Source organism: Phyllostomus hastatus, unplaced genomic scaffold (genome assembly GCF_019186645.2).
Source record: "Phyllostomus hastatus isolate PE091 unplaced genomic scaffold, TTU_PhHast_1.1 phas_scaffold_78, whole genome shotgun sequence".
Lineage (NCBI taxonomy): Eukaryota > Metazoa > Chordata > Mammalia > Chiroptera > Phyllostomidae > Phyllostomus > Phyllostomus hastatus.
The window spans coordinates 103,901,598-103,914,325 of NW_025334041.1; the positions used below are offsets into that span (position 1 = coordinate 103,901,598).

General features: G+C 32.8%; 1 protein-coding gene across 5 annotated transcripts in view; it reads right to left on the bottom strand.

Annotated features, from left to right (window-relative positions):
• Nucleotides 1–4,660: 4,660 nt before the first annotated feature.
• FOXN2 (forkhead box N2) overlaps nucleotides 4,661–12,728 on the bottom strand; it is a 54,076-nt gene continuing 46,008 nt past the window's right edge. For all 5 annotated transcript variants that reach the window (XM_045827627.1, XM_045827631.1, XM_045827628.1 and 2 more), the window contains 2 exons: nucleotides 8,638–8,706; nucleotides 4,661–7,601 (listed from right to left, as the gene is read on the bottom strand). In XM_045827627.1, the coding sequence (XP_045683583.1) occupies nucleotides 7,078–7,601; nucleotides 8,638–8,706 (593 nt within the window). In that variant the 3' untranslated portion in view covers nucleotides 4,661–7,077. The remainder of the gene's footprint in view (nucleotides 7,602–8,637; nucleotides 8,707–12,728) is intronic.

Here is a 12,728-nt window from a genome sequence, read left to right on the forward strand (position 1 = left end):
AATAAGCTTAAGATTATCCAGATTTCTTCTTGATTTAGGTTTAGTAACTTATGTCGTTTGAGAAAACTGTTCATCTAAGTTGTTGTTGAATTTATTGGCATAACATTCTTAATAATATTCATTTATTGCCCTTTTAATATCCATAGTATCTGTCCTTAGGTCTTATCTCATTTTTGACTTACCTAATTCCTGTCCTTTTTTCCCATTAATTAATCTGTCTAGAGGTATATCACTTTCTTTAATCTTGTCAATAAATGCTACTTCATATAGTGTTTTGTCCAGTTTTCTAGTTTACAGAGGAGCTTAAGTCTGGTCCTGCCACTTAATTATGGTTACAAAGCCAAAGTGTCAGAGTAATCTCTTAAACCGTGTATGCCTTTAGTGTCTTGCCTAGGCACTGAAGAAAAAAAAAAAAAGCCCAAATCTATGATCCACATAGTTTTGCAAAATCTGGCTCCAGGTCGTTGCTTTGGAGCCCCACTAGCTTTTTGGTTCACTGAGAAATCTCAGGTTCTCCCCTATCATAGGGATCTCGGTGCATGCTGTTACTCCACCCAAAACAATTTGCCATACTTTTGTAGTAGGTAATTAGACAGTAATGAGCAGAGTGGGAATGATAGGCCAGGTACAGAGGGTCAGGGTCACAAGGGAGCCTCAGGTGCCTAACAATGGGCAAAACTACAAGCCCTTGCTTGATCACCCCCTTAAGCATTAACCCCTGGAGATGACATCTGAGGCCTTAGCTGTGTTTCAACTGCAGGCTCAGAGAAATGGCAAAATCAGGCAAGTGATGCCATGGCCGATGTCAGGACCAGCTGCACTGACTAATGGCCCCCAGCCCTGGCACCAACCAATCAGTGGAAATGACGACCCTGAAGGGGCACACCTGGAGAGCTGATATTCAGTTGTGATCCTCCCCCTGAGGCCTCCAGATAAAAGCCCTTAAGACAGGGACCCTGCACATGCTCTTTCTTTTTCCCAAGCATACCCACACCTTTCCTCCTTTTTGTCTCCCAAGGTGTGTATCTCTGTCTCTCTCCTAAGCTCCAAGGGCCCTTCTTTTGCCTTTGTAACTCATTTCCTGAGTCCATTTCTTCTATGGTTCACTTCTTCTACCTGTGGTTTTCTAAATGAACTTTCTCTTCTAGTTTGAGTCTTGGCTCTGAATTCTTTCTTAGCCAGAACTCAAGTACTGAGGTTGCTGAACCGAGGTCTAACACCTGGTGCCATTTTGCTGCCAACTTTCATTCCCAAGTTAACCTGTTTAAGATCTCAGCTTACATCATTCCTCTGGGTAGCCTTCCCGAAAACCCTAGATTCAATGTTAATGTTTTCATAACTTCCTATCTTTTCTTTCATGGCAATCACCACAGTTCATAATTGTATTTACATTTAAGAGAGGAACTTACATTTACATTTTTTTTTACATTTACATTTTTTTAGCATTTACATTTTTAAGAGAGGAACTGTCGATTTTTGCTTCTCAGTGCATATCACATGTCCGAAACTTAAAGCCCAATGCTTGAGTGAAAAGGTGCTCAGTTAAACAGAATGTGGAACTTTTTCTCAATTCCTGTCCAAACATACAAGATTATCCTATTAGTTACATTGCAGAGTTCTTTAATTTGGTTGCAGTCTCTCTTTAGAATTCTGAACCAGTAGACAGTAATTTTGCTTGATGTTCTTCAATCTCACCTAAGTTAATGTTTTCTACAACAGAGACTCTTTTCTGTCAACTCCTAGTTTCCTACTTTATTAAATTTTCCCAACAAGTATGATCTATAAGTATATACTTAAACCAAAATCTCAAGGCTGAGGAAAAGTTTTGTGTAAGAGTCACTTTCAATTCAGAAGGATGGTTATTTACTACATTACAAGATAAATAGACTTTATAACGTGCCTTGAAGTTCAGTGACAAAGCTATCTTTTCAACAATGTATTTGTAAACAACTTTTGGAACACAAACTATCCCTCAATACACAAGTTATATTCTGTATGTAGCACAATGCTATTTAAATTTTCAGTTGACAGTTTCTAAACATTCCTATACTTAAAAATTCATGGAGCATAATAATGCTGTTATTTTTAAGCTTAGTAATTGTTTTCATTCTTAGATTTTCAACTTTTACAAAAAGATTTAACACTTTTACATCTAAGATTTTGCATTTTTTGCTAGTTTTAAAAATTATCAAAGTAGAATATCCTAAAATTCTTGAGGAGAAAGCTAAATGTTTTTAGCCCATATTTTAATAAATTATTTTTCTAAAAATGGTGTACTTTTCCCCTTCAGAATCAGTATGCCCTAGAAAATGGTGATTGCAATAGAGAATAAAGCTCTCATGTGAAACAAATACATGACTCCCCAAATGGCTATAATTTAAAAAATTTTTTATTGACTTTATTGGAGTGACATTGGTTAATGAGATTATAAGGGAGACTCAAGTGCACAATCCTATAATACATCATCTCTATATTGTATTATGTGTTCACCACCCACCAAGTGGCAATGATTTTTAAATGGCTTTGTATTTCAAAGGGATGCCTTGGAAGGAGGTTTTGGAGAGACTGATGGTAGTTTAAAATGAAGATGCCGGTCTCACCTGACTCATTTTAAATAGACAACCCTATGCAGAACCTCAAAGGGAAATCACAGGGGAGTGAAATAAAAAATCAAGATGTTGGTTGTAGATTATTCCATTTTACAATGGATGCCTCAATATTTAAACATATTGTGTTACTGGCATTTAAAAATAATCTTAATAATTTCATATTCTATTTAATTCTTCCTAGTTGTATTTCAAAAATCTCACATATATGTATGTGAAACAGAAAAGTTCAACTTTAGGAAGAAAATCACTTAACTGACACTACTTTAGCTTTCAATGATTAACATGACATGTAAAAACCAAGAAAAACAATACTTAAGCAAACTTTAAAAATATCTTGAAATTGAAACTTTATTTTTTGTCTGTATATAATTCTAACTTTGTAACACTAAAATGGAAAGTATGTGTGTGTATAGGATTATGAGTCACCTACATCTATACTGCTCACACCAAAAGAACAGAGAAAACACAAAAATGTTATAAAACAAGGTTTATTCTGTAATACCTTATCATAATGAATTGCATCTCTTTGGTAAAAATAAACTTTATAAACATTTTAATAATCAGAGAATACATACAAAAACTAAACTTTTGTTAAGTTGTTTTTAATATCAGCAAAGACTGGCAACTGAGAAGTGATTCACTTGAACTGCTCATCTACTGGTAGTTAAAAAACTCAAACTCAGGGCAATTTTTATGCTGCATTAGAAAAGAGGATAAGGAAACAGTATAATTCAAATTTATTGAATCAAATAGCATTCTTACACTTTCATTAAAAATAAATAATAGTTACAATGAATTGGCAGTTATACATTTTTATACACTATATGATGGCAACATAATACTTTAAAATTAAGCACTTAGTTTAATAACTGTACAACACTTTAAAAACAAGTGTTGACAATGGCACTGGCAGTTAGATGCAAAAAAAAATGTGCTTTAAGAAAAAATGGCAGGTATAACATTAAAATACTCTGTTTTTCAATAAATATTTTGACTACATCATTAACAAACTGAAGTAAATTTTGTTTAATCAAAGCTTACACATTTCAAACAAAAAGTATAAAATATATGTAAACCAGAAAGCCTCAACATTTCTTATTTAAACGCTATGGTCTTCACAAAAGAAGTTGTTAAGTTACTGTAGTATTTAAGACAATCGTCTTTACAGATTTGTGAAGTATTCACCTATGTTGCCTAAACTGCTGGGAAAGGCTTTCTAGTCTACCAAGACACACACATTCCCTCTTTAACATTTTCTCTAGCTTTGAATTCGTGCTAATGCATGTGTAACTGGCCATCTAGTATGAACCCTTTACCTAATGTCTCAGAAAGTAGCAAAGAAAAAAAAATATATATTCTAACTTTACTATCTACACAGAAACCTAAGTTAAGAAAAGTCATGCTGGCTATAAGGAGAACAGGACAGGAAAGGCTTGAAGGTGGAAAAAAGGAGGTGATCCACCAATAATTAGCTTTTCCATGAATACAAGTAATGTTTTCTTTATCTGAATTTGAAAATAAAATATTAATTTAGTAATATATTGCACAAATAAATTTCAAAAATATATAGTAGTCAAGAAACACTGATTCTATTTGGGATGTGAAAGATAAAGGTTGTGTGAGGCAAAACTCTTCCTAGGGATCTTCTATTTATAAACTGAAATTGGCTATAACAAATTATATTGATGTAAGGCAAATTATAAGTTAGCTCAAATCACAGTTTTAAAATCTGTTGGAAAATTTGTAAGTTCTCCAGGATTGTTGTTTTATTACAGTAAAATTTGTTGATGATATATTATTGGAAATATAATTTCCAGTCCATAGGACTTCAAATGACTTTCCTTAACTGAGTGGTTATTAGCCATATTTTTATCTCAATACACCTGAGAAATGAGATCATAATGTCTACGGAAGTAATAATGGGGGACCATAATTAAAAAGGCTCTTCCCCCTGAAAATAACTGTGTTGGTAAATCAGCAAATGGAAAGTTAGGCACTAAATTCTATATAAGAATTAAGTGTAAAATATCGTGTAACTTCTTCCTGTTAGCTTTTAGTGCAAAAGTGTTTATTGCCCTTGCTAGTGATAAACTTCAACTTTTAAATTTGTGGGAAGAGTACATGAAGAGAAAAAGAAAATCCAGCTTAAAGAATTATTAAAACAAAATAATTTTTAAGATTACTTTTGAAACTTGGAACAACTGTCCCCCCATTCTTATTTTAGATCAGTTTACATCACTTACAAAGAATAATTATCTAATAGAAAGGAACTAGAGAGAACATTTTTGGTGCAGAATTTCAGTTGAACAAAATAAACTGGACCCAGAACATTGAAGTACTGTTACTAAGGTCTGTTCACAAGGCCATGGTAAATAGTTTTAAAATATTGTTACTAAAATGATTTTATACTCTGTGTACTATTTTATACTGTGGGAAAGCAATTTTTGGTGTTATATTCACTATCTAAAAGATGCCAACTTGGGTTAGCCACTTTCTGTAGTTGACGTGACATATATGAAGACCGAATACCTCATCCTGCATGCTTACGGACTATTTTTCAATAGCAGACTTAAAAATTACCAAATTTCAACAGCACTGATTCTATTAATGTAGCTAACCAGGTTCAATTACAATTAACATAGAAGCAGAACAGATTATATTATTGTTGTTCTCCCTGACTTAAAAGTCTTGCCAATTAAAAAAGACATTTTCACTATGCTTCTCATTTGACAGTTTTGCTCTAGTAAAACTTAGAAGTTAAAATATTTGTCTCAAAAAAACCAAAAAAATGCTTTATAGTCATAAAAATAGCTGAAAGTAACAAATCAGAATCATAAACCTATTTATCTGTGTATATGTATTTATGTACAGGGTCCGTCACAAATAACACTCCCTTTTTATTACAAAATTGTAAGCATGTAATTCTGTAACATAATAATACACTCAAGCACACCATATGACATTTTAGGTGAAATGTTCCAATTAAAACTATAAGTTATTATAGCCATATTATTACCCTACCAACAACCACACTCCAACAGGCATTACTTCTGCCAGACCCTGTATAAATGAAATCATCAGAAAATGAAAACAAAGTCACTGCCTATGAAATAGGATGTTGGAAAGTTTCTTCTGCCATTATAAAAAAAAATATAATGAATAAGTTTAGTTTTATTAGTATCCCTTATGCCTTCTAAATAATATGAAACTGATATGAAAAAATGTTTCATACAGATTTTTTTCAAGTACTTAAAATGCCTTAGTCAATGCACATTTGAAAATATAATATAAGATATTTTAGCATGGATTAATGGCACATAATAGATATTACACCGCCTCCTCAAAAGGGTGTATTTTTTAAGATTTAATTTTATATACCTTTTGAGATCCATGAAGGTACTTTGTCTCTATAGTCTTGTTAAATCCATTGTAATTTAATTGGGTATATACAAATTTAATTCATAAAAAGCTTGGACAGAAGTTTTTTTTTCCTAAATGATGACATTCCTTCCTTTATTTATGACATAAGTAGTATTATTCAAAACATTTGCATTAGATTATACTCCATTCCCACTGCAAGTTTCTCAGAATGCAGTACATTTAACTGGCAAATGAAAAGATTCCCTTATTGCAAAAGTGTGTTAAAATGGGTGTCAACTTCATAACAATCTATGGCTATATCCTCTCATTGGATAATTTTCACTGAACAAATGACAGCTAGTGGCTAATATTTAAACATTGGTTGCAAAGCACTCTGGGAAAGAACAGAAGGCTCCAATAAATTCTATGGAGTATCTGGCAAATAAAAAATTTTCAAAGATGATATTGTAATAGAAATTGGAGTGCTCTTAGATGACATTACACCACAAAATTGCCTTTTTAAATCTTATAAATCTTTGCTGTACTCTGTCTGTGTAACCAAAAAGAATTTTCTAGACATCTAAGGTCTTTTCCAATTTATATTCAACTGTGTTATGCTTCGACAACAAAAAAATTAAGACAAAAGAAAAAATTCAAATCTTATCCTACTGGATTGCATATGTCAGAGAGGAGTATATGAGAAAGAAATCAGCAAAATTTTTAACTGGATCAGCAGTTAATTACAGATTGAGGAAAAGGAGTTGCCAATTAATACACTTTGACATATTAATAGAATAAAAGACTTCTCCTACAAGTTTAAGACAGAAGCTGTGGGTTTTCTTATATAAAAATTTCAAAATCTTGAAGACACATCACAAAAATTATGCTTTTAGGACTTCACATCATATTTATGGTTGGACATGATCCTAACAGCAATTATTTAATAAAACTTAAAACACAAACAAAAATGTTTTGAAATAAACAAGTAATTGGCATCCTTTCCCCACTCTAAAACAAAAATAAGTCCATATGGCTTTGATTCCCTTGTAAAGAACTAAGCAGAAGAGTATTGCCACACTTTAAAATAATTTCACACTAATAGGTATTTCTATTTTTTCCGCTGCTTTTGATTTTGTGCCTTTGCAGTACTTATTAGGGAACCCAGACATGTACGAATTCCAGCAAGGTGGAGCAGAGACCCAGCTGCCTCTTTGAGCTCCTCATCAATTTCTTGACATGACTGTTTTCGCATTTTTTTGCCTGGCTGCCCCTTTGCAGAGGCATCTGCACAAGCCTGTGATGCATAGCCACTGTCTCCAAGAGGATCATCTTCGTAATCAACGTCTGTATCTTCTTCACTGTGAAATCCTTCACTGCCATCACTTCCCACATGACTACTCTTTGGGATAAATTCATATACCTCATCCACAGAAGACAGAGAAGACACGCTAGATCTGGATGCACAACGCTGTGTTGCAATGCTATTTGCGCTGTAATTGTGATCTTCTTTTGGATCAATGCTGGTGGCTAAAGAATTACTTTCTTGTAATCGCATAGCACTGGTATGATTAAATGCATTGCCATAACTCCTTTTTTTTTGCATTGCTGTTTTAAGAGAAAGAGGCTTCTCACCTGTGCAAAATAAAACTTCCAATAGGTCAAATGCATTTGATTGCAAAAACAGGCCATTTAAAACAACCATATAATTCCTGAAAAGCAAGTGCTATAGATTAGTAATATTGTGTAGGTTCTTCTTCTTCTTTTTTTTTTTACACAAACCATATCATCCTGTAGGTATTAACCTGAAACATTTTTAAACCACTTAATGGTATGTCTTGACCTTCCCAAGGAAAATAAGATTATTTGAACTGCTCGCACAGAATGCCTGAATATGTATGTTATCACTGTATTGAATTATTACTACAGTGGTTTGCTAACCATTTCCTTGTTGATATTTGTAGATTCCCAATTTTTCACTACTACAAATAACACTATAATGAAAATCCTTTTAGATGCCTTTTCTCACATATGAAAATACTTTTCTAGAAAAAAAACAAGAAGTGGAATTATTAAGTAAAAGGAATATACATATTTAAGCTTACAGTTGGTATTTCCAAATTGCCCTCCAACATGGTTGTGCCAATTTATATCCTACAGTTTATGACAACACCCGGTTCCCATAACACTTAATATTATAAATCATTTAAATTTTTCATAATCTCATGGACAAAAAAAGTATCTCAATATTGTTTCATACTGCATTTCCTTGATTTCTAGAGAAGTTACATATTTTTTTCAAATGCACATTGTCCATATGTAATTCTTCCCAAGATCCACCTATTCATATATTTTGCTAGTTTTTTTAACTGGTTTCTTATTTCTTACTTGTAGAATCCTTTAAAATTTTCAAGCTTAATTTCTAAATATGCTATTTATTTCTTAATTACTTGTTCAATGTAATATGATATATCTTAGCAATAACCTCTCAATCTCTCAAATGCTCACTAAATTAATGGAAATACAGTAAAAGAGAAACTAAGTTATTTGGATAAAAACAATTTAGGTGGAAAGAATATTTTTGCTGTAACATTTAAATATCTTGCACTCTGAATTATATTCGAAAAGTCACTCAAAAATGTATTTTACAAAGAAAAGCACGATGACTTACATTCTAAAATTCCTTGCTCTATGGAAGTATTTAAAAGCATCATTGCAGTGGCAGCATCAATATCAGATTCTGAAAAAGGAAAAGAGTGATGTTAATGTTTTTAATCATAAGTATTTGCACGCACCCAAAGGTAACCAGTGTTAAGGTTTTGGTGCATATTCTCCTACTTAAAAAAAAAGAATGGTGATGAAAGGAGACTTGACTTCAGGAGGTGAACACACAATATAAGATATAGGTGAGGAATTATATCGAGTTGCAAACCTGAAACCTATATTATTTTATTAACTAATACCACCCCTATAAATTCAATAAAAATTTAAAAAATTAAACAAACTGAGGCACATATTTTGCAATCTGCTTTTGTTCACTTAAAATTATGAACAGTTTTGTGAACAGTGTCATATAAAGGAGGACTGAGAGGTATACGAGATAATAAAAGTTCTCTTCTTTAATTATTTACAATTAAAATAAAAATCTGAACTGCATTTTAATAAGATTTGCTGTTAGATAGACTAAGTTACCTAAAAATGTATTATTACTTTTTAACATTTTTACCTCTTTAGTATTTAAAAAATACCCTTACCTATGCATATGTGCAGTTATAAAGTCCTGCATTATTACTCGTACATGGTAGTTACAAGAAATAAAAATATACATAATTGGTCAGTCTAGATCATGTGAATCTACAAAAGCTAAATGAGTAATTATTCCTGGCACAAAAATATTAGTACTAATGTTTTTAGTCATAATTATATATAAGTCTGTAAGTACTATAGATATATAATACTCAAGAGGTCAAACATAATTATGAATATTCCATAAGAAAAATGGGCTTTAAAAGATGGTAAAATCAACATGTTCTACTCCAGATAAGGTCATTTTGCTCTCATGTCTATTTTTTATACTGGAAGTTCCTTTCCATCTTAGTGATCTATTAGTCTGAATAATTGTAGTTGAATAAAAGTGAAATCGTAGCCCTGGCCAGGTAGCTCCGTTGGTTAGAGCACTGTCCAGATATGCCAAGGCTGCGCGTCTGATCCTAGGTCAGGACACATACAAGAATCAACCAATGAATGCATGAAAATAAGTGGTATAACAAATTGATGTTTCTCTTTCTCTCCCTCCAAAATCAATAAATAAAAAAATTTTTTAAGTGAAATGGTATAACCTAAAATGTGAAGGAAAGTTAGAAAATAATTAAAATTTTTAGGTTATAAAGGATACATTTAAAATAAGACTGATATGAAAACTCCCATTCCTATCTCAAAGCTGGAAAATTTTTATCATCCTAGTTTTTAATTTTACTTGTAACATCTAATTATAAAGTTATTTAAAATAATAAAATCATTAAGATATTGACTTGTTTTTTCCCCAATGTGACTATAAATTCTGAATAGGCAGGAAATGTTTGTTATTGACTTTAATAAACAAACTTAAGTAAATCATAAGATGGTTGCTATGAGGGAGCACATAATATTAGAGCTCTTTTCCCTTGACTTCATAAAACAGAGTCTCTACATGAATGTCTTTCCAATTAGATGTCAGCTTCTTTAGGGTAGGAATGGTATCTTATCTGCTGTCTTCCATAATGTCTGGAACAACAGTAGGTCCTTAATAAATGTGTAAAGAGTAAGTGCCTCCCTTTCCTTACATAAGCTGAGTATCACCAAATTACTAACACTGAGTACTTTCAATGGTTTCGACATGTGTTAAGTATTATTAACTCATCTAATCCTCACAACTTTATGATATGGGTACTATTAGTATTTCCATCCTAAAGATAAGAAAACCGACGCAGGAGTCTCTAGGAATGACAGACGTAGGATCTGAACCTCCATAGACTACTTCCAGAATCCAGGCCTTCAATTTGTACTGCATCATCATCCCTTGGCATCCCTTAAGTTAGTAAGGACTCATGATGGGAGTAGGAAATTCTGCAGAAAATTACAGAATATACTGGAAATCATTTATTCTGTTATTCATTCAATAAATTGAGTGTACTGCTATGAGCCTGGCATCATTCTAGGCTGTGGGAATACAGCAGAAAACAAAACAGGAAAAACCCTAATCTCAAAACACAAAGAAATAATTAAAACACAGTATGTCAGGGAGTGATAAGCACTAGGAAGAAAAATTACTATGAGGGAAGGGTGATACTGAGAAAAGTGGCTGCAATTTTTAATACAGAGGTTAGGGAAGAGGAGAAGGTAATAGTTGAGCAAAGACCTGAGGAAGGTCAGAGAATGAAGCCATGTGAATATCTGAAGGAAAAGCACTTCAGAAAGAACAGCAAGCAAAAAAACAACAACTAATCAATGATTTACACATGTCATAGCCAAGAAGCTTGCAAAACAAAGACCTTTCTTATTCCTATCTTTTAAAATGAGACCCGACGACAACTTGATAGAGTTCGGTATTCTAACACATCTTTGAAGACAAAAAAGTACAGCCGGGAGCCCATATTGTATCTCTGTGTGAATTGGAAAAGAGGCAACTCTCCCTCCAGGTGGATACTTTCCTGTATCAAAGCACACAGCTTGAGGACTGGAGTGTGGGTTGGATTTCAGACCCCACTCATTCCTTAGCCAGTTGTCCTTGTACAGGGCACAACTTACATGGCATTATGCAAAAGCACTAACAGAGATTTTGCTGCTCCATGAAATAATTTTTCTTTAATAAAAAAGGTTTTCCTATTTCCAGTTGTATATATAAAGGAGGTGGTGGTGAGGGAGCAAATCCACTACTACTGACATTCATTATAATGAGGAAATAATTAGAGAAAATTGTAATCTTATAAATGAAGCAAATAAAATCTTACTCAAATTCAGTATATCTCTAATTTGACTTCCTATAGCAAACTTCCATTACAATTCAAGGAACTATATTTCTGAACACTAGACCTAAAACTAAAGAAAACAGGTAACATGCTTATCCTGGCAATATAAGTAAGCTGCATGAACACCATTTCTTTTCTTAGTTTTCAAATATATAAAGTGATAACAAAATTAGGTACTATTTCTGTAACAACAGAATGATAGATGTGTTCCTTAAATACATTTATTTCTTGTAGAAGTTATTATAACCTCATTAATTTGACTCTCCCATAGAATTAACTTTATGCAACCAAGACTTTGCAAAAAGGATTTTATCTACATCTGGTTTGCTTGATTTAGAACATTTGTAAGTATGCTTCCCACAATGGCTCATCAATTAACTCTAACGCTGATAAGTTTAAATTGAATGTTAAAATATGCATTAGAGAAATGACTTATAACACTTGGTAATCAAGAATACCTGATTATCACCCTGGTTGGTGTGGCTCAGTGGACTGAGTGCCAGCCTAAGAACTGAAGCATTGCTGGTTCAGTTCCCAGTCTAGGGCACATGCCTGGGTTGTGGGCTAGGTCCCCAGTAAGGGGTGCAAGAGAGGCTACCACACATTGATGTTTCTTTCCCTCTCTTTCACCCTCCCTTCCTCTCTGTCTAAAAATAAATAAAATCTTTAAAAAAATACCTGATTTTCAATGACTTATCTAAGATACAACCTTGAGCTTCTTTGAACAATAAACTCTTCCTGTGTAGGCTTCATGATAATTTTTATTTATAGTAACCCATCTGTCTTGGTATTAAAAATAAACTGAAGACTTACCTTTTTATTGTCACAATAAAAAACACCTAATAATGTTATTTTTTCATTAATAAGTACTTAACACTATTTTAAAGGTGGCTCTGTTTTTAAAACACATACTATTAGCTATATTATCTAACGTATCCAGTTCATGAAGAACAAAAATTTTGTTTTTATAAAGTCATTCGTATGTATTTTTTCTGACACTACTTAGAAGTTTCTGTTATCTCCTTCTCAGCCCTTTTGCCTAGGGCATGATATGAGAACCACAGAGGCAGAATTTAAATAGGTATAAGCTCAGCAATAACTAAGAGGATTTACTGCCTCTATCAAAATTAACATACACATTTACAGAGCATCCAAATGGAGAAGCTGTCTCCTGTGATTCTTTAGGAGAGCGATTTCAATAAATTACCAATACTTTAAGCTGCCTGGACCATGGGTTTACTTTCATTTCAATGAA